The sequence below is a fragment of the Lepidochelys kempii genome, chromosome 12 (assembly GCF_965140285.1).
Source record: "Lepidochelys kempii isolate rLepKem1 chromosome 12, rLepKem1.hap1, whole genome shotgun sequence".
Lineage (NCBI taxonomy): Eukaryota > Metazoa > Chordata > Testudines > Cheloniidae > Lepidochelys > Lepidochelys kempii.
The window spans coordinates 19,730,378-19,753,635 of record NC_136391.1 but is presented as its reverse complement, the minus strand read 5'-3'; the positions used below and the strand labels follow the sequence as shown (position 1 = coordinate 19,753,635).

Sequence of the window (23,258 nt, the reverse complement as noted above, 5' to 3'; positions counted from 1 at the left end):
CAGTTACCGTGATTATGCTTAATACTCACAAGCAAGTCAGCCCAACCACAAAACAGTGAACGTGCACATGATGTAAAGAAAAAAAAAGTCGTGAACAGGGGTCATTATAAAATATAATCTTAAATTACGTGAGATTTCGAGGCTCACCCTAAAAATATTTTGATGAGGAATGTTCTAACATCTCCAATACCAATTAACATCATCATACAAAGTGTGGAACAAACATTTTACTGCAACAAAAAAGTCTTTGGATGAAGTGAGATTGCTAATTTTCAAGGGACCCAAAGTAGAGTAAACTCTGCAGAATTTTTTTTTTAGTATGTACAATTTAGTAACTACAGCATTATAATTAATCTGAAAGAAGGAATTATTTGCTTTCAAAAGGGCTAACATTTTTAAAGATAGTTTATTTTAACTTTATGCACTTTTAGAGCTATAGGTATCTAGCTTGATTTTAACAGCAATTTCATTGCAGTCACCTGAAGTATGCTCCCTTAATCATTCGCTGCATGATATCAGAGCATTAAAGTCAGCCACCTTCAGTCTCAGAACATAATCCAGAACTATCCAAGTTTACATCCAACTTTTGTTTCATAAAAATTTTGGGCAAACAGTTTTAGATAGGAACCTGAGTGGATTAAATAAAAAAACTTATTTCTCTCTTGACTGCTTGAGAAATTGATTTGCTTTCTTATTTAATATCTGCTTTAAGAAGATGAAGAAATCCGGTTTTAAGACCCTGTATCAAATTTTGAACTACACAGTAAACTTTAGCCAAACAGAAAGGATTTTTAGGAGGGCAGGACTAGAAGCAAGTACGCAAAATGTGCATATCTCACCACTTTGGAATTCTCCTTGTAGCGAAAGGCAAGCTGGTATGCAGCAAAAACCAAGGGTGCCAGTGTGAAACGAATACGTTGGTTCCCACCTGCGCCAAAGTGTTTCCGGGCAGTGTTCAAAATCTATAATGAAAAAAGGACTAAAGTTATTTTCGTAAGCCTAGAGATATTTCCATGTTTGCCTTAAAGAGGACTTAGAAAATGCACATTATTTTCTTTTCAATTTAATACCATACATAAAACTCTCCTCTCTACCGCGGCATTTTTAGTACACCACCTCCACTGTGAATTTAGTTTTGATTTAAAATTCAGCTCTCTAAACTTAGTTTAAAAATAACTAGTTGGATCCAGTGTCTGTTTGGGTTTATAATGATCACGATGTATATATTAAGAACAAGAACTCAAGTGGATAATGTACTCCAGATTCAGTTTACTGCTTACTGACTGCATGACTTTATTAAATCAATTCTTGAATACAAATGCTACTAATACCCAAAAAAACCCCACATTTGAAGTAACGGGAACATGCATAGTGAAAAAAGCCACATCACACTACTTGTATCACCCATGTACAATCACTTGATTGTAAAAGTAAAAATAAATCTCAAGAGATGCTTCTGTCGCCTTTTTACCTTCCTTTCCTATATTGATAGTATTTCACACACAAAAAAGTCAAAGAACATTAAGGTTGCAAAGTTGAGCATTCAGATGTTTGGATATGTCAGAATTAAGGTTCCTGGGCAACTTTATTAACAACCATATGGCTCATCAGCATGGTTGAGCCTTTACATGGACAGCACATGCCTCTGCCACTTGAGCTAACTGAGAAACTGGTAGAGAAGGCCAACCTATTACAGCTAAGCAAACCAGCAGTAGCGGGAGAGGAGATGCACGCTTTGCTAGTGGATTTCACAACTACTGGCTGACAGCAGAGGAATGGTGAGACTCAGAAAACGTGAGTTCCAGTCCAAGATCTGGAAGCATGGTCTAGTGGGCTACTTGTTCCATTTGGTTTTAACATTTAAAGACATGATCATGTCTTTATTTATTGTAGACACCTGTCCCATATAGATTTGGCAATACTGCACGTTGTCTATGACTAGACAGCACAAGAGGATAGATTCTCTGACTGCCTCTATGTTCACATATACCCAGCATACACTGGCAGATGCAAGGCAGTGCACAGATATTGTTTCTTCAATTTCAAACAAGACTGAAGGTCACTTCAGACAACTTGGCCCATATGACAGAATATTAACTGCTGTAATCACTCTTGGACTTCTGCAACACCAAGTTTTACACAAGAGTCAACTTGTGTATAGAGAAGTCTACGTGCTCTCCACCCTAATCAGTATTATTAAACTAAGATCTAAAAATTAGTTCCTTTGCTTACAGCTGCATTAAAATGTACCTTATAAACAAATGACGGTTTAAGTTATTACCACAGGTGACATGCTGAAGAGCATGAAATGCATGTGGAAGTGTTAAAACCATACCAGATACTGTTGATCAGGATCATCTGAATGTAGAAGATGAATAAATCTTCCCACAAGGCTCTGCTCATCAGCAAAGTCCTCAGGGTCAGGGTCTTCAGCAGGCTGATCTGGTTGGTCCTGGATCAGTGTTGACACCAAATTCATAATTGCATCAACCTGTAAAGAAGGCAACAAAACATATCCAACCAGGCTTAGAATGGTATCAAACATGTAATAAACTACAAACCTGAGCCAAGCCATTCATCAGATCCTATCAGCATAAAAAAGAGTTACTGGTCAGGAACATACAAACTCTTTACATTACTATCTTAAAGAGCAATTCACAGCACTCAAAACACACTGGGAAAAGAGACTTCATTATTATTTTAAACTAAGGAATCTTTATCCTGCTCTGAAGGGTGCCCCTCATAATACAATAGCACCCACTCTGCATGAACAGAAGATTTCATCTCTTCAAATATGTGTAAGGTACTTTTTTAAAAAGTTGTCTAAATACCTTCGATTAAAACAAATAAAAAAAAAAATGGTAAATCTGCTTTTAGCTAGAGACTTTACATAGTCACCTCCCCACTTAACTCCCACTCATTAATTAGCCAATTTCCTCTGATCACATCTTGGAGGCTTAGGCACACTGGACCAGGGAGATGAGTGAAAACAACCTAGATAATTTTGGAGGGCGAGTGTAACTCTACCAAGCACAGTAAAGAAAATCATGTGCTAATTAAGCTGTGGTTAGACTGTGGTTTTGAGATACCACACACACTCAGCCACGTACATGAAGTCAGTTAGTGTTGGTTTCCAAGACTTCACACAGACAGAAAAAACACTGAAGTTTGTGATAGTTAATATTTAGCTGTATCCTTTCATACCTGTTCTTGGGAGACAATTACTGTGTTATAATCCAGTACATTGCTAAGCACGTAACAACTCATGCTCTTTCTTGACTCATAGTCAAAGTACTCAAAGAGCGGGTGGAAGTGCTTTAGTTTCAGAACGGTCAGGATATTGTTGTAGGTATCAACCGGGATCTTTAAAAGTCGTGTTAGCTCTTTTGAAACAGCACTGCTTGTTGCAATACTGGAATATAAGTAGACAAAAAAATTATTAGAAATCTCTTATGTTGACTGATATTAAAAAAGGAGTAGTAAAAGCTAAAGGTGGAAATAAGTGTTTCTCAACAATATAGTTTCACTGTTCAACATGTGTTCAACCACTTGCTTGTAGTGGGACAGAAAAATCCCTCTACACAGGCAATCTTTGATGGCAATTAAGGTGGAAGTTAAAGGCACAAATCCTGCCTCCAGCATACATCCCAAGTAGCAAGGCTACACACTAGGAGTTGGCCTCCCAGACCAGAGTGGTAGTAGAACTGCATTACAGCTATCATTCCAACTGGAGGACCAGAACAGCCGTGCCTATGCCATCCTCCCACCTCTTCTTCTCCTTTATGAGGAGGAATGGCCAATACACATAATTAGATCGTTGTGAACCTGTACAAAGGGAGGCCCTAAGATAGCGAGCTCAGCTGCATGTAGGTCACGTGAACCTGTGTAGAGACTTTCCAAACCCTGCCCCCACTTCACAGAATGGAATCAATTACACTGTAGCAAGGTCCTCTGTGCCTGAATGTGGGGAGGAGGGTTTGCCCATAAATTGTCTATTTACTGGCAGGAGAGAGGGGACCTGAGAAGTAGTATTTAATAAGATACCTGAACACCACGAACTGAGCTAAGCATCTTGTTCAATTTAGCAATAGTCACAGGTAAACGGGAATACAAGAATTCAAGTCTGTAATTTTTAGAGATTAAGAAATTTGTTGACATTACTTTAATACTGTACAGCGTGAAGGGTTTCCTCAACTCTTCCTAGAGTTGCATTTGTTGATTTTCTTCAGAAACCAAAAGGAAACCTTGAAGATCATACCATAGCCCTTTCAGGAATAATCCTGTATTCCTACAATGTAAAACTTGAATGCTGTCCACCCCCCAGGAATGTCTTATAAAAGATCTGTGTACCTAAGATAAAGGTTAGCACCAATCAACCACCTAATTTATTCAGGGTCTCTTCAATACGTGGTCTTCATCAGTAATTTCAGGATATGTCGACTCTGCATTTAGACACCCACAGCTGCCCTGTACCAGCTGACTTGGGCTAAGGGGCTGTTGAATTGCAGTGTAATCGTTCGGGCTCAGGCTGGAACCCAGGCTCTGAGACCTCACACGGTGCGAGGATCCCAGAGCCCAGGCTCCAGCCCAAGCCCGAATACCTGCACTGCAATTCAACAGCCCCTTAGCCTAAGCCCCACGAGTTAGTCAGCTGGCACAGGCCAGCCACTGGTGTCTAACCGCAGTGTAGACATACCCTTAGAGACCAAATCATCAACCTGTATAACACTGCATAACATAACATAACACTGTATAACATTTTACAGTCTACCAAACAAATGAATAGTTAAGATAACATGTCAATCTCCTCTTTTTTTGGCTGACAGGAGGGTGTTTAAAAAAGCCAAACTAAATACAGTTGCTCCCAGAAAAACTACAGAAAAATTTCATACTTAAGAAAATTAGTGTTCACTTACTGTTCCAGATTAAGTTTATTAAATATTTCCACAGTTGTCTCCAACACTTTATCAACATAGTCAACACGATCTGGATAGCATTTCATAGCTAAGTTAATAAGCGATACTTGCAATGACACCACGTCCTCTGAAGGCATATCTTGTCTAGACTGAAATTTGAGACAGCAGAAGTTAAATTTGAGAGAAACGTCTAGTTTGTTAAAAACCAGATTTGCATCTTGTATTCAGAACACACCTGTATAACAGTGGCCACCTGCTGCGAAAAGATGTCAAAAAGCTTAATATCTGCTGGGATCCCTGGTCCATCTTCACGGTGAGCAAATAAAGCTAACCTGTGAACAGAGGAAGGAAAGAAGCTCATTCAGGTTAGATTCTTCTTACTTTAGGGAGACAAAGGGTTAAATACACACAAAGAAAAGAGTAAAACATGTACATAGACTCAATGTATTAATACCTACTGGACATGAGTAGGAAGTTCGTGAGAGAGATCAGAAGGCACAGCAGTCTTCATAAAAGTAAACAACTAGCACAGCCTGGGAAATACTAGTCCCAAGGAAAGAGATTGAGAATGAATGGTGACAAACAGGGAGCAAGGAAAAATAAAATAAAGGAGGAGAATGGGAGGTCTCAGTATGTTTTTGAATTCATGCTCCTAAACATGGGGCATACATCCTGCACCTCCGCAGCAGAGAACAGTCAGACAATGGTCATATTCTAATGCAGCCACTATTTCATGTTATTTGCTGAGAAAACATCATTTACTTAATCTCTGTACTGGTCTCAAGAGAAAGGTATATTGGAGATAAATACTGACAGCTGGCTGTACACTCATGAAAGAAGTGAGATCAGCAAGTCCAGGACTTTCACTGCTTGTGCAGGGCAAAACATGGAGACAAGATTATGGTTGGAAGCAGTGGTGATCAATTTATTTCCATGTTATGGAGAGAATGCACATCTGCTAAGAATGCAAGCAAGACAAGAGGGGATGTTTATCTGTTCTTTATGTCATGTAATTAGCTGGAATTATGCCCAGTAGTTACAATTCATGCTCACAGCACTGTTTCAATATTTAAAGTTACAAGGGAGAACAGGATGTGTTAGAGGGGGAAAAAACCACTTCAAAAAGAACAGGAAGCCAGTAACATTTGCTCTGCTGTGCAACAACAATACAAAGACTTTGCCAAGCTCCACGTGTAAGTGGGGGAATAGTTCTGCTCTTGTGGGGAACTTTCCTGGCTTCTGCACTACCCCGGTGAAGTGGGCTAGCGAAAGGATCTGAGTCCTCGCTTTCACTTCCTTTACCCAGTGGCCTCCCTGCCCTTGAGGACTCCCTTTCCACTCTCCTGTCTGGCAGAGTCCTCGTAACCCCAACAAGGCTGGGCCTAGGATTCCTGGGGGGCTCGACCCCCAACCCTGCTGTGGTCACCTAGGACAGGGGCTAGGGTGCCCCACGCCGGGGTACTGTGTCTGCACTGGGCACTTCTCTGACCCACTGACCATTACATACAAGTTAAAGCAAATGCAAGTTATATAATCAACAATTCAATTTAAAAAGAATAAGGGAAAATGAGGAAGGTTAAAGGAAACATCAATCCGCTCTGTGGCAGGGAACATCACAAACAGAGCCTCTGGAATGTCAGGGCAGTTCACAGACTGTTCCTTGTAAGTCCCAGGCCACCTTCTCAGGCCCTGGCTGTGCTGCAGGGATGCTGTGCATTGGATACTTGCTCTGGTGGTGGCCACACGTTCTCAGGCTCTAAGTGGCAGGACCCTTCTTCCCAGTGTCCCCCCCTCACCCTGTCGGGGTTACGATCCAAGCCTGGCCTGCAGAGCCTCTTGGCTGAGGCGTCTCCCTGTGCTGGGCCTGCTGCCCAGGGTCCCCCTCACTCTCCTCAGCTGCTCATCGCATCCAGCTCTGGACTGCTCCAGCCCCAGCTCCATCACTCTGTTTCAGCACTGCTGCTCTGCCTCCAGCTCCCTGGGCTGCTTCTTTGGCCCCTCTGCCTCTGGTCGCTGCAGCTCTGCTCCCAGGACAGGTCTGCTCTGCAGGCTGCTTCTGTGACTCTGCTCCCAGCACTGACCTGCTTCCTGGGCTGCTTTTCTGACCCCTCTGGCTCTGGTTGCTGCAGCTCTGCTCCCAGGGAAAGTCTGCTCTCTGGATCTGGCACAGCTCTGCTCCCCAGCTCAGCTTGGGCCCCTGCTTTCTTCTTAGCTCAGCCCCACTCTGTCCAACCCAGGCAAATCCAGCTCACATGGACGACAGGACCTCCCTGGCTTCCTGACTCCCTGATTAGCCTGCTTGCCCTGTCATTCAGGCTGACCTGGAGCATTGGCCTCTCCCCACTGTTCCTGGGGGCTGTCAGGCTCAGGGTCCTGATTCCCCATCCACCCATCCCCCTTTTTAGTACTGGGAGCTAGCCATCCAGAACACCCACACTGAATGTTAGTAAGGGGGCAACAGTCCCCTTACACAAGCAATGCCACTTAATTACTTTCTAACCACTGTGCCATAGGAGTTCTTCCACTGCCTCACTAAAAGGGGTCTTTTGGGGGGGAGGAGAGGGAGAAAAGTCACCCTCACGGAGTGTGCATGGAATCAGCATGTGCCAGCAATGCCCCTCTGCCATGTACATTGGCCAAACTAGACAGTCTCTATGCAAAAGAATAAATGGACACAAATCTGACATCAGAAATCATAACACTCAAAAACCAGTAGGAGAACACTTCAATCTCCCTGGTCACTCAATAACAGACCTAAAAGTGGCAATTCCTCAACAACAAAAACTTCAAAGAGACTCCAATGTGAAACTGCAGAACTGGAATTAATTTGCTAACTGGACACCATCAGATTAGGTCCGAATAAAGACTGGGAGCGGTTGGGTCATGACAAAACCTAAAACTAAATTTCCCCCTACTGTTACTCACACCTTCTTGTCAACTGTCTGAAATGGACCACTCTTACCATTTCAAAAGTTATTTTTCCTCCCTTGGAATCCTGCTGTTAAGTGAATTGTCTCATTAGACTGACCTCATACTTGGTAAGGCAACTGACATCCTTTCATGTATTTATACCTACTCCTGTATTTTCCACTCCATGCATCTCACGAAGTGGGTTCTAGCCCACGAAAGCTTATGCCAAAATAAATTTGTTAGTCTTGAAGGTGCTACAAGGACTCCTCGTTGTTTTTGCTGATACAGACCAACATGGCTACCACTCTGAAGCTTTAAACCAGTTACTCATCTGCAATACTTGTGACATCTGGAACAGGATTTCAAAGTTCGCTCAGACTTATTACAGAAAAGGCAGGTGAGAAAGGTCCATTTGCCATGCTCCGTTTCCCAACGGAGGGAGAGAGAAGGGCCTCAATGATTTAGTTTAGAGGCTGCAAGGGTCCATGAGCCAGGATCAACCCATCCTCACACTTCGCACAGCTACAGGTGCATGTTTGCAGAGGAGCAGGCAGCTCCCTGAAAGCCAAAACACCGTCCCTTCCTGATTCTGCAGTGGCCTCAAGGCAGCTGGCCATGACAGTAGAATATATGTCAAGTGCTGCAGAATCCGAGTAGAGAAACAGTCCGACAGCACTGGCCACAGTATCCTGGCCAGCAGCAAAACAGAAGGCAGCATTTGCACACTATGGACAGAAATAATCATAAGTCAAGGACCCCAAAGCTACAAACCAACTTGACCACTTCTCGTAAGACTCCCTGAACAGAGGGTTCTGATAAGTGTGGTGGGCTAGAACTTCTAGAGGTTTTCCTCCCCACAAGCATCTCTCTGTCTCAACTGTGTTCAGCTTCAGTCAGTTGCCTCTCTACATCTTGAGATCATCCAGATACTGGGATAGCTGAACAATGGTACTATTTATGCCAAAATGTGTTGTAGAGCTGGGTCCTGCCTGCATAACGCTGGCATCTCTGACTATGCTGCCTCCCATCTGCCCCCAATGGCTTCCTGTAGATGTTATTATGAAGGAGGAAATGGGGGGACAACTCCGAGTGAGTGGTCTGCAGTGAAGGAGCCAATCCTGCTCACAGTCTGACTTGAGAAGAACCATGGGTGCAATCTCTGGGCTTTTCCATTAACCCCTGAATTTGCGCTGCAATTACACTATAATCAAAAGCATGAGTTGCCAAAGACAGATCCAGTAATAAGAGAATGGGCATCCTACTTTTGCCTTCAGCCAAGCAGGGGTGATCCACCAGCACAAACAGCACAGTTTATTTTCCATTCCTGGCCTGCATCCTGGCTAGGAGGTGTCCAGAACATCAGAAGTAGCTCCTTGCTAGATTCCATCGCCATCACAAAGGTTAGATACCAGTCAGCAGCCGATGAGTTCCATAGGATCCAGAGATTTTTTTCTTTTTTTAGTTCTGGTCAGACTTATGTGATTTATGGTGGGAGATTAGTCTTCTGAGACGTTGTCATGAAACTCTCTGACATCTCTTGGTAATGAATCTGACCTCCAGCTTTTGCTGCACAACAGGCCTCTTTGTAAGAGATGGAAGGTTACAGAGCAAATACAAGAGTTCAGCAGCTAATCCTGCTACCTTCCATTACACTTCTTTTAATAAAAGGTAAGAGCCCAACCATAAGTACCACATGAAACTAAGCTGCATACCTATCCCTGCACACATTTAAGTCATATTTGATTGGACATGAGGCTACCATGTGGCTACATACCATAGATGTTACTATGGTCTCCATACTAGACTAACATTTCATGAATATGTTGGATGGTTATAGAATTCTTTTGTTCGGCTGGAACCCAAGACGCATAACCTAAATATCAAATTTTACTTGACATAAATGAAGCCATGGTAATCTCAGTCATCTCTGCTGTTCACTTCGGAAGCTTAGCCCTTTTAGTACTTAGATGTTTCTCTATTAATAAAGTAATATGTTTATATTGGAAAATCCGAAGAATAATAAGATCTTTGTTTTGACATGGCTGTATAGAGACAGCGATTTGACTCTCCAACTGCACTTCCCATTCCCACTGACACTCTGTATACACACACGACACAGAGTACCAATTTGCACCCCATATCCCCAAACTGTTGGATATGCCCCCTAGAGGGCACGGAGGAACATTCGAGGGGGAGCGACTGGGGCCGGGGTCAGGAAGGGAGCACCACCCAGCTCTACTCCTGGCCCCAGCCCCACCCCCAGCTGTGGCCTGAGACTCGGTCCCCTTACTCTTGTCTGCGTCACCCCTCCTGGAGCTGCAGCCCCACTCCCGGCTGGGAGGAAGGGGGCAGACAGGAGGTTGGGGGAGGGTCACTGGGTAAGAAGTTTGGGGAGCACTGCAGACAGCAATATAGGCCAAAACATTTTCTTTGGTTTATTCAGATATTTATAGTTCAAATAAAATCAATAGTTGCAATTAAAAAAAAATTAACAGATACCAAGAAGTGTAAAAAAAAAAGCTCTTTTAGGAACAAGAGGAGTAAAGCTCTGCTGATAGACTATGAAATTAAGAACAAAATACTTTTACCTCCTCAAAACATTCAAGACATACAAAATATGTATATACAAATAAATGCTGGGATCTCACAGATGCTCAAACAAGAGACTGCGTAATAGATAGTTTTGGATATGCAGCCACCTCTGATGTGGCTGCTGCTTTGTTTCATGAGTTCACATCAGAGCTCTTAAATCACTGTGACTAAGTTCATTCATTCATTTCCTGGAGATAACCAGAAAAATCCATCAACCAGAATTCACAAGTCACCAATTCTCCTGGATGGAAAATGCAAAGTTCAAAAAAGAGCAGACACAATCAGTTCTTTAAATACTATATCTATGACTAAGGAAATAAATATGAAAGCAATATACAGTAACATCCTTATCCAGTAACATGAAATCATTCAAGACCAGCTATTCATGGATTTTAATTAAAACTGAAATTTGGAAGATTCAGAAACAAGGACGTTAAATCAACAGTAGGAGAAATCAAAGAAATAAAAAAAACAGTAGATCCTCAACGGTTTGTGCTGAAGCTATTTAGTACTGTAAATTCTATTTAGTCAATATTTATTCCAGCTAAATCCTTCCTCATACTCACCTGTCAATTAAAGCGATGATAATGTTTTTCACATTCACATTTTGGTGTAATTCTGCACAGGCTCGGAGAAAAGGGTTAAGGGTCTGGAGATGAAATTCGTCTGGGAAAACCTAAAATTCATATCAAGAATTACCAGCCTTCACAGCAGTATACACCTTTAGTTATTCATCTCTCTGGAGAAGTAACATGATAAAATTGCTACTAATTTAAAGAAAATAACTGCAGGATAACTGCACTTCACACTATGCAAGAGAAGTCTTGGTGTCACTTCAGGGCAACAGGCAAAATGCGAAGCAGAAGTGGACTGGACATGAAATGAAGCAGATGAAGACTGCATAGGTCTCACAGCACACGAGCAAAGCTGTTACCATCAATCATTTGTAATGCAGACACCTTTGTTTGAACTTACAAACTTCCATAACAAAAAACGCAAAGGAGAGGAAATGGGATACATTAGCTGCAGCTTCGAGAGTCACACCTCCAGTTTTCCCCACAAGCTGCAGAGTGTCAAAGCATGGTGCTAGTACCAGGAGACTGAGAGGGCAGCATATGGGAACAGGGCTCAAAACAGTACATGATACTCCCAGAACCCCAAACAAAAACTGTTCCATCACCTATGAGAAAGGAGTGACAGCAACTATGGCCCTGTTAAGAATAAGAAGGGACTGGAATGAGGAAAATTAAGTGGCCTAATGCTCAAGAAGCAACATGCAGATTTAGCCAGTGGACCAAGATGAATATTTTGACAGCTAGTACAAAAAGTATATAGAAGAGTGAGTGAGTGTGTGTATGTATATATATATTACACACACAAAAAAGTACTACTTCCCAGCGTCAATTATATGGGCCAATAAACAAAAACCTAAGGAAATTCAGCAGTTTAGTGTTTTGTTTGTTTTTTTATGTAGAAACAGGTCAACTGCTTAGCCCCCACCCCTCCACCTCCCACAAAGAAAAAAAAAGACCCACCACACTGCAATACACCCACACACTTTACATTTATTTTAAACAAACATCAAGTGAATGTTTATGCTACTTTTTCTCCTTTCTGCAGCTTACCTGAATAATACATTCCATGAGATACTCCTGAGCTAGAGCATCCCTGCAGTTTACTACTTGCTCCAATATTCCAGGCAAAACTATCTGTAAAGGAAGGAAGATGTTGCAATATTTTTCCCCCCATTGACTTCCTCAGGCTATACAAATCCTGAATCAGATTTTTAAAATGTTATAAAGTTTCAGTCTGCCTACGCATGTACAAACTTTAGAGTTTTACAGCAATAGTCAGATTATCTCACTAGATATCAACATATAAATCCCGGCTGTACACTGACACTGAAATAGTAACGAAGAATTTAATGTCCATTCTTACTGAAAACATAAAATTAAATTTTTCAAATTGAGGCACATGCACACGCTCGCTCGCTTTCTCACCCTCACTCACTGGGCAGATTACAAACATACCAGTGTCCATTTATATAAAATCTCTCCCATTTTAATTAAATGTAATTGTCTTCAGTGGCATTTGTCATGGTTTACAAAGCATTTCTCATCTATTACTTGAGAATGTCCAGATAGCTCAGGGGACATTTCAGATTTTTGGATCATCTGCATTCTCTAGTATTGACAGTTTTTTTTGAGGTCTACTATTTTGAACAGGAATGTAGTCAATTGCTTGAATGCTTTGAAAGGTATCATTTTGTTCATCTTTTTGGCTCCTTTCCCTGTACACATGCATTGCATGTATGCTTATAAAGGGAACTAGTATTTCCCAGTACACAGATTGGGGGACTGGGAGGCAGGACCTCAGAGTCGAATGGCCAGTTCTGTGTAATCTTGTGCATATATCACTTTGTCTTGTTGCACCTCATATTAACCTACCTGTAGGTAGATTTACTTACCTCCTGGAGCATTATGAGATTTCATTAATGTTCTGAGAGCTTCAAATAAACAGCGCTACAAAAGCGCCAAATATTATAGTGATTTTTGTGAAACTAATAACTTTCATAGACAATGGAACTCTTGATTCATGTTTCATTCATCTGGTAAATATGGATACAGTTACGTGTTAGATGAAAGAAAGCTCACCTGTTTATATCTCTCCACATTAACACCTTCCAATTGACTAAGGCGAACCAAGTTTGTTCCCACTAGGATTCTCAGTTCCTGCCTTTCCCGCTCCCTCTTTTCTCTATCTCGACTGTGTCCTTGGTGTTGCATTCGCACCCAGAGTTTGTTCATCTCAGCAAAGTTCAGCAGCACAAAATCCATGGAATCACTGATGTCGCCGGTGGTTTCTTCGCTGAAATCAGGTCAGTGGTTAAAAATAAGAATGTTTTGGCTTCTATCCTGGGGGGAGGGGGAGGGTTGCGCACGTGTTTACAAAAGATGCATGTTCCACTTTCCCCTTGAAAGGGGAAAGAACTTTAAAGTGAGATCAAGAGGAATTTTAGTTTTAGGAGAATGTGACAAAAGAGAAATCTACAACCAATCAAGTACAGATACAATAGACCCAATCTACATGAACACTTGAACCACGTTAGAAAAAAAATGGTGTGGACAGGGTCAGTAGCATAAAGAATAGTTTTTTTAGCACACTTTGTCCCCATCCACAAAGGCTAGAAAACATTTTGCAGACCAGAGATGTATTTGAAACATTAAATATTCTCTACAGTAGAGAGTTTATAGTCTACATTGTGAAGACTAGAGCCCATTTTATCTTGAATCCTACTTTTTACAGTAAGAGAAAACACAAAAAGCTTACATCCCAACCTTAAAGCCAATAAATTAGTTATTGGCCAAGTTCTATGAATATTTCTGGGTGCATGGGGGAAGGAGGAAAATGAGGATGTCGTTTTGACCAGTGAGGCCATTTTAAAGCTATACTTAAGGGGTTTTTTTGCCTAAGCATACAAAGCATGTCTTAAGGTCACCTGCCAGGAATTAATCCATCAGGTCTTCACTAGAGACTGGACTTTCATTGTCTATCCAAAGAACAATTACAAAAAATAAATTCTATTTAAAATATGCACCTATTTCAAGCCTTACAAGATCATAGAGAACAAACACTATTAATGTATTCTTCGTTTAAGGATGAAGCCATTCTGAGCTTGCATCACATTTCTCTTACTCTGTCTGTTCGCCTTCATCTGGTAAAATATTCCTGGTACACTGAAGAAGGTAGTTTCGAAGAAACAAGCCTCTTAGAGGATGCTGGACACCACGGCACATTTCCACCAAATCTTTCAGGATATCTTTTCTGGACTGAGGAAAGGACTTGACATAGACAACACCTACTGTTATCAGCAGATAGCTAGGGGGAAAAAAAACAGTTGAAGAAATTCTGATTAAAATGGTGGATTAAGTATTATTGAGAAAACTTGTATTGATACATGAATACAATACAGTAACCTGGTCAAAGGCAGGTCTACCCCTCTCGTCTCACAAGATACTTAGAAAGGATGAGAAAGAATTAAATGAAGTGTGTATGTGAAGTGTGGGGCACAGATTTTGGAGTGGGTGTGCAAAGAAGTTTATCTAAGTGTGGGTAGTAACAACAAATACTTGGCCCTATTACAGTACTGTATATATTCAAAGCATTGTACAGATGTTAACTAATCAGTGCCTACAATGCACACCCCTTTTGCCTGCTGGGCAAGAATTATTTTTCCCATTTACAGAAAGGGAAACTTAGGGCATGTCTACACTTATTGATAGATTGGCACTGCTCCAATCAATGAAGTGAGTGTCGATTTAGCAAGTCTGGTGAAGACACTAAATCAATGGGAGAGCACACTCCCATCAAATTTAGGGTGACCAGATAAAAGGGACAAAATATCGGAACACATGGGGGAAGCAAAAAAAAAAAACACAAAAACAACCACCAAAGTGGCCAAAGCTGCAATATCGGGACAAATATCAGTTGGGATGCGGGACAAAACTAAAAATCGGGATGGTTTTTAAAAAAATAATTAATTATGGGACTATGATTTTAGAAGGGAATTGACATTGCGCAATACCTTGCAGAACTAGTTAACCTAACCCTACAAGCAACTCCTCTTAGGAAAACTTCTGTATTTGCAGAGTATCCCTGATGACTCGGCATGAGCACAGGGGTCCACTCACACAATACCGCTTGCAGGATCGGAAGCTAAATCAACAAGAGGATAAGGAACACTATGTATTTGGGGCAATTAACGAAGTTAAGACTTTTCAGTAGTCTCAAGTGTACTGTATCTGAGTTCAGTTATTGTATCATTGGATAAGCTGAATTTTTGTTTCATCTTCTTTAGTGAATCTTACTAAGAGATACTAAAGATACTATTAAAATGAAGATAGAGACATGCCACAGTTCTGTTTTTTTAAAAGTATGTATAAACTACAGGAATATTTAATATTATATTAAATGTGATATTATAAAGTGTTTTTTCTATTCCCTATGCCAACAACTGAACATAAGCAATTGGAAAAAGAGACCTCCCACTTATCTTTACAAATATAGGGCCAGATCCTCAGCTGTGTGCAATCAATTTACACCAGCTAAGATTTGGCACTTATGTCAATTAGGCTTACTAAGATCAGTACAAGATATTTGAAGAAGCAGTTAAATAAAAAATGTAATTTCTAACAGCTGATTTATATTAAAAATTAGAGTCAGTGAAACAATTTTTTTTTAACTTTATTTCACTAAATTGCTAATAAAACAAAGTACTTGAGTGGGAGAATCCAACTACTAGTTACAAAAGCTGCATTTGGGGCTTAAATATCTCAAAACAATCAGGGGGCTCCTGTGTTATCAGATAGAGATTTTCTTTAGAGTACTTTGAAATCCAGGAGCAGGAGACAACACAAAATCCAAGGCAAGAATTTTCCCTGAGCAAGAAGTTTTAGAAAAATAGCATTCATTATTTAAGAAAGTTTTGTCAGTGCTCATTTACTTACAGTCTTGGGATAATATTTCCAGCATACTGTACTAGTTCATAAAGATCTGCCACTTTCCTTCCCTTGGCAAATTCATCTGTCAGATATACCTCCAAATAGTGTAGCTCATCAGAAATAGCCATATCTTTTCTCTTATGGTTAAGGATTAAACATTAATATCACTACAACAGATATGCATACCCATTTACTTAACAGTACCAAGAGGAAGATACTGCCCAAGGAGCTTACAATCTGAAGCTAACAGACAAACAGTAGGAGTCCAGCACAGGGAGCTGAAATGGTTTCTCACAGGACATCACTACTGAAAGATTGAATTTACAAGTTGAAATATTTGAAGGAGAAAGGTATTCAGCATGCAGAGGAGTGAGAAAGTATTGAGGGCAAGGATACTGCAGTAGAGGGTGGAAGCAAAGGCACATAGGACTAGGCAAAATAAAGAGTGGTGCAGAAGGTCATGGCTTTCACAGAGGGATATCCCGATCCTTAGCAGCATATATAAAAAATTAAGGCTGTAAGAGTATAGAGTGGGGAAGTAACACCTCGCTTCTCTGCATGTCAACAGCATATTTGCTGCATGAAAAGTTACTAAATGTTCCCTCAATTGATATATCACATCAAAGAGAAGTAAATGTAGTAGTCTCCCAGCTTTTAGAAAGAAAAAGCTAAACCACACAGGGGCCAAAAAAAAGGAAGCTAATGCCTGCAGCATGTGCTTTTGGTGTAGGCAAGACCGTTGTATTGACTATAAAAAGACCACCTAGTTTTCTAGGCAAAATCTAGGTGCTCCATAGTTCTAACTCCTTGCTCACCACACTCTGTAGTTTTTAATAATGCCATACAGAATCTTCTAAGAGATCAGGCCCACAGAGTTCTGAAGTGATTACGGACTACTTTGTTCATTCTTGTTGTATAGTACAATCTCTTTCACAGTGAGCTGGTGTGTTTCCTTCTTCAGCTTATCTGGATAGACAACAGTTCCAGCAGAGATAAAGAAAACTGAATAAAGCAATGTTAGGAAAAAAAATGATTTTACAAGGAAGAGTCCAAAGGGATATCATGTTACTCCTAGGCGCACAACTACACAGATTGCAGTGCACAGTACCTCAAATATTCTCCCATCAACCATTCAAAAGATACAGAGTTCATAATAGCTCTTTGGAGATAGCATAGAAGTCCGCAGTTCACCAAGCATGTTGGAGGCATGTTTCAGAGCATCCATAAGCTTGTTTTTGTCCTAAAGATTGAGTGTAAGAACAAACATTAGCAGTGTTCACTTGTCGTTCCCCAGCCTAGACAACAACTGCAATTTGATTTGTGAAGCAAGTTAGCTTTCTAACATGTTAAAAACAGCGTTGGAAAACTAAATGGGTAAAAATGCAAAAAAAACCCAAACAAACCCAAAAAGCCAAAACTGAAAAACAATCTACTTCAAATCCAATTATTTTAAGTAACTTGTTCACCATCTAGACAGAGAAGTAGTGAGTGTTTAACAAAAAAAAAATGATGTAAGTTTTGTTTTGAGTGTCTTTTGATATGGGGATATAGTATACCTGTGGGCTAGTACATGAAACACTGGAGAAACAGCTTATTATTTACACTAGTGTGGCAACCCTTACCCCTCCTCTCCCCAACAAACACAATCCCACCCTGGAAACCAAAGCAAGACATCTTTACAACTCATTAAAGTTCTAGACCCAAGTCTGCTTTCCAGCTCAGTCTAGTGATGAAGCACAGCACTATGCCCTAACAGATAAAGATACAGGGTAACTCACATTATTAGTGGAAAACTCTGCAAGAATTTGGATTAGATTCCCATGTCCATCTCCATAAAAACACTGCTATTTTTAATGTGTGTGTGTGGGGGGGGGGCAGGGGAGTAGTGTTTTATTAGATCGTCGAGAACAAGGAGGTATATTTAGAGAGTTCCATATAATTATCTGGACCATGAACCTGCATGCTTCTTTGTATGAATATAAAACAGACTACTGGGTGGCTAGGGATTAAGTCTTAGGTCTACAGAGTTTAGGAGCATGGGATTTCAAAATGTCTTTAAATAGTGGGACAAGTTCTCCTTTCAGTAACACGGATGGAAAATATAGTTGCAATTTCTCTGCGGGTTGTTTTGGAGATGCCAACACATCAAGATATGAACAGAGGAAATTCATAATTCTGTTGGTGCTCCTGTTTCATCCTCTTTGGCTGCAAGCACAAGACAGCAGTTGGCCAAGGACCACTATAAGCTTTCATAGACTCAAAGCTTCTCAAACTCATTTTAAATTCAGCTTTAAGTTTTATTCATTCTTTTGGAGATAAAGCCAAGTTCTTCACATATGCTAGGCTTCCTACTGTTTATGCACCTCTCATCTTCCCTCCAACTGTCTCTTCAAGTTTCATCCAGCAGAGGAAAAGAGATGAAGGGAGATCTCAGTGCAATGTCACTCATTAGTGCTTTGCATCACAGTACAATCCATTAAGGCTACGTCTACACTACCCCACGGACCAACGCTCCACGGAGCAATGCACTAGGGTCAATTTAGCAGGTCTAGTGAAGACACGCCAAACTGACAGCAGATCGCTTTCCAGTCGAACCTGGTATCTACCCCGAACGAGAAGGGTACAGTAAGTCGACGGGAGAGTGTCTCCCATCAACCCAGCATAGTGTGGACCCACGGTAAGTCGACCTAAGCTACATCAACTTCAGTTAAGTTACTCATGTAGCTGGAGTTGCGTAGCTTAGGTCAACTTACCACGGTAGTGTAGACATAGCCTAACTAATGCCACAACTGCAGCCCTTGGAAGGTCCCCAGTATATGCTATAGGAATAGTACTCCTGCACAGCAGCATGTAGAGGACTGCCCTGCTGAAAATAAATTCAGCAAAATTCTGCATCTTGACTGGAGGGAAGAGACATGGAAAAGCACTGTGCAGAAATACACACTCAACATACTGAAAGTAAGGGACAAGCAGGATGTGTTCTTACCATGTTATGGACTACTTAGTTTCACAAAAAAGGAAAGAGCAACAATAAAACCTTTGTGAAGATAATCTAAAGAGCTTTTAGGCTTGTAGGCACTTGCAGATTTCCACCTGAGAATACTTATTCCCTCACTTGCTGCATGGAATAGCAGCTACTCGGACATTTTTACATTTTGCTGAGGGAAACTAAGTCAGTAAAACTTCTGGCCTATGAAATGAAAAAAAAATATTCCTTCCATTTATTTCAGCAAGCAGTGGCACTAAAAGAAGTGCTCCAGTTTCACCCATTGCTGGAAGTGTCATTTCCATTGGATATGAGAGCTTTGCTGCCAACCTTCATACTGTGCTGGGTTTCCCCACAACAGGAGAGTCAGTCAATGCTTGTATGCTCAAAGCAGATTGTAAAGTTTATCATGCTTCCAACTGAATCCAATGCATCAAACTGCAGCTCATGGGGTAGGAGAGAAAGAGTTCCTTCCAGCTTCAAGAAATTACATTCCACTATTTTTAAAAACAAAACAAAAACACACACACAAAAACATTTCTTACCAAGCATCGCTTCATCTGGAAAGACTGGACCTTTACAGCCTGAATGGCTTCATCCAGGAGCTTTTCCTGTTCATCTTGAGGAGATTGCTGTGTTGTCGGCTAAGGAAAGAGAGAGAGACACAAGGAAAAAAATTGACTCAAGTGTAACTATTTATGGTTTGTTCTTCTCAAAGTTGCATTCCTACCATTTTGACTATGAAATGTCTGCTAGGCTTCTGCAAGACTAATCCCAGTTCTACAATTCAGAGTTATTTATCATTGTCCTTTCTCCTAGGGTATGTCTAAGCTCCTGAGACTACACAGGCATAGATAGGTCGGTATAGCCCAATAAACTCAAGCTGGAACAGCAGAGAAGGGCTATTAGGAATGAAAAACTTACCTTATGAGAGTAGACCCAAAGAGTGTGACTTGTTTAGCCTGACTGAAAGAAGTCTGAGGGGAGATATGATTGCTCTCTATAAATACATCAGAGGGCTAAATACCAGGAAGGGAAAGGAGTTATTTAAGTAAAGTGCCTATGTGGAAACAAGAACATATTAATATTAACTGGCCATGAACAAGTTTAGGCTTGAAATTAGACAAATGTTTCTAACCACCAGAGAAGTGAAGTTCTTGAACAGCCTTCCAAATGGAATAGTGGGGGCAAAAAAACCTAATGGCTTCAAAACTGAGCTTGGTAATTTTATGGAGGGAATGGTATGATGAGACTGCCTACAATGGCATGTAGCCAACCTGCAACTGCTAGTAACAAATATTTCCAATGGCTGGTGATGGGACACAAGATGGGGAGGGCTCTAAGTTACTACATAGAATCCTTTCCCAGGCTTCTGGCTGGAGGGTCTTGCCCACGTGTTCAGGGTCTAACTCAGGGGTCGGCAACCTTTCAGAAGTGGTGTGCTGAGTCTTTATTTATTCACTCTAATTTAAGGTTTCGCGTGCCAGTGATACATTTTAAGAAGGTCTCTTTCTATAAGTCTTTAATAGACAACTAAACTATTGTTGTATGTAAAGAAAATAAGATTTTTAAAATGTTTAAGAAGTTTCACTTAAAATTAAATTAAAATGCAGAGCCCCCCGAACCAGTTGCCAGGACCCGAGCAGTGTGTGCCACTGAAAATCAGCTCGCATGCCGCCTTTGGCACGCATGCCATAGGTTGCCTACCCCTGGTCTAACTGCCATATTTGGGTCAGGAAGGAATTTTTCCCCAGGTCAGACTGTCAAACACCCCGGGGGGGGGAGCGGGGGGGTTCACCACTCCCACAGCATGGGGAACACTGGACTTGCAGGTTTAAACTAGTGTAAATTGTGGATTCTCTGTAACTTGAAGTCTTTAAATCATGATTTGAAGTCTTTAAATCAATTCTTCAACAAAAAAAACTTCAAATCCAGACTCCAGCGAGAAACTGTTTGAATTGGAATTCATTTGCAAATTGGATACAATCAACTTAGGCTTGAATAGAGACTGGGAGTGGCTAAGTCATTATGCAAGGTAACCTATTTCCCCTTGTTTTTTCCTAAACCTCCTCCTTCCTCCTCACCCCCCCCCCCCCCCCGACGTTCTTGTTAAACCCTGGATTTGTGCTGGAAATGGCCCACCTTGATTATCATACACATTGTAAGGAGAGTGGTCACTTTAGATAAGCTATTGCCAGCAGGAGAATGGCGTGTATAAAAGATCTTCTACACTTTCCACGGTATGCATCCGATGAAGTGAGCTGTAGCTCACGAAAGCTTATGCTCAAATAAATTGGTTAGTTTCTAAGGTGCCACAAGTACTCCTTTTCTTTTTGCGAATACGGTTACTCTGAAACCTGTCACTTCTACAGAGGAAGAGCTTTTGGTTATGTAAGGTCATTTTTGGAAGCAGGAGAGGGGAGCACCATGGGCAGTCATAGTGAGAACATCCTCCCACTTTGCTTCTCTACAGCAAAGCCACTGGATATGATGGAAACAAGTCTAACACTCACCAAGGCTCAGCAGGGACCTGCGTGAGACATTTGGCCAAAATAAAGCATGGAGAGGCTATTGGCTGCACCGCCACTGCCATGCAGAGCGCATTCAGAGGCAACAGAGTATGGCAGCTGCTGCTGCTCCCCTCCCCGGAGCATTAAGAACAAAGTCCCATTCAAAACTGTAACATTTATCTTTGTGCAGAATTACAAGTTACTCGGATAGCAAAGTTTACCAGTACCAGATGGCTCTAACTGGGGCAAATATTAGAGAAACAGAATACTAAACAGATCACAAGTGCAGTATACATTTGTAGACAGTGAACATGTCCTCAGTAAGTGACCGTAAAATATCTTTCATGTGTTCAAGGACTTCTGCTCCCCCACTTCACAGCTTTGCACCCTGATGAATCCAGCAAGCTTCAGCTCTGAACTAATTTGGGTCCTTCTCTTTGATTTAGATATCAGACAACCCTTCAGAGCCCATTACTGTTTCAGCAGAGAACAACCAATCTTTTCACTGATACCAAGACTAAAGGGATCATGACATATCCATGGAGATACTAGAAGTCGCTGCGTCAGTAGCATGCAGCTTGGATGATAGACTTAAATATTTGGTACAATATCATGAGCACATCCAGACCAAGGAGACACAGATACAAGTACTCCCTAGCCCTACCCCAAATACAATCTCCCTTGTTATTTGCCAGGTTAAGATCTCATTTATTGTATCACATTTTCTGCCCATATACAGAGCAGAAAGAGACTTAGTCTTCTACAATGTTTTGAGGCTTTGTACATTAACACTGATCTTATATAAATATTAGTATCACCTGCGCCTTCACTTCTGAACTAGAAGAACAGGGTTGTGATTTAAACTGCCACATTCCAAAATCCCTTTCACAGCAAGCATCTTCTTTATTTCTCCATTGCAGAATTATAGTAAGTCAGTTCACAAACAGCAAGTTTGAAACTTAAGCAAAATATATTAAAGGCTGCAATATCCAAAATCCAGCCCAATAGATCAGTTTGCATTAAAATATTCAAATTTCTAACACATCACCCCCTACCCCATTTCCTGGGAAGTGGAGACAATTGTTTGCTTCAAGAAACTCCTTCCTATTTGAAAGCATTGTCACTTCCTTATTATTATTATTATTATCCCTTTTTATAATAGAGGGCTACACTTATTACAAAGCAAACACCACGAGGAAAGGAGGAGGGGGAGATGTCTACTGCAATTTAGGAATAATTTAATTCACAAAAGACTGAAGCAGAACCACAAGCTACTGTTTTTATCATGACTAATTATGAAAGTTAAACTGCAGTTTTTTGTAAGTGTTATTTTTGTGTAACTAGTGACTGTATTTTTAGGGTAATGCCTCATTTCATTCATGTACAGATAAGCCTTAATTATGATTACCTAAGATTTCTACCCAAATTCTGTGCCCTATTGGACAGTCCAAAAAAAGGCATTGCTCCCTCTAGGCCAAGGACGCATTCTGGTGCAACACATCTTCCCCTACCTTGGTCCTGGCCAGGCCTTTTAACAAAGCAGCGTGACACACATACCTCTGAAACAGTTTAACGCAAGGAAATTTGTTTCAGGAATAAGATGTCCATAATTGCAAGAACACATCTATTTTCCCCCTCACTGACTAAAGTGTTTGGGTTTAAAAACCACATAATTCGGCTTTTCCCTTTTCATCTGAAAGGAGTGAAGTTAATTATATACCAGTTGTAAAAATTCAGGGCTGAAGATAAATGTTGTTCATACATATAAGCCACAAAGTATATAGTGCTAAAGCAATGTCTGCAGAGGGAGATAGTCACCTATCCAAAACACACAAGAATAACT

General features: G+C 40.9%; 1 protein-coding gene across 1 annotated transcript in view; it reads right to left on the bottom strand.

The window, feature by feature from the left end:
* The window catches only part of VPS35 (VPS35 retromer complex component), a 40,730-nt gene that overhangs the window by 6,049 nt on the left and 11,423 nt on the right, over positions 1-23,258 (bottom strand). The window contains exons 2-13 of the mRNA XM_073307760.1: positions 19,451-19,549; positions 17,063-17,159; positions 15,926-16,049; positions 14,115-14,297; positions 13,073-13,286; positions 12,044-12,127; positions 10,985-11,094; positions 5,152-5,248; positions 4,917-5,065; positions 3,205-3,412; positions 2,336-2,491; positions 840-962 (exon numbers count right to left, since the gene is read on the bottom strand). Of these exons, the coding sequence (XP_073163861.1) occupies positions 840-962; positions 2,336-2,491; positions 3,205-3,412; positions 4,917-5,065; positions 5,152-5,248; positions 10,985-11,094; positions 12,044-12,127; positions 13,073-13,286; positions 14,115-14,297; positions 15,926-16,049; positions 17,063-17,159; positions 19,451-19,549 (1,644 nt within the window). The remainder of the gene's footprint in view (positions 1-839; positions 963-2,335; positions 2,492-3,204; positions 3,413-4,916; positions 5,066-5,151; positions 5,249-10,984; positions 11,095-12,043; positions 12,128-13,072; positions 13,287-14,114; positions 14,298-15,925; positions 16,050-17,062; positions 17,160-19,450; positions 19,550-23,258) is intronic.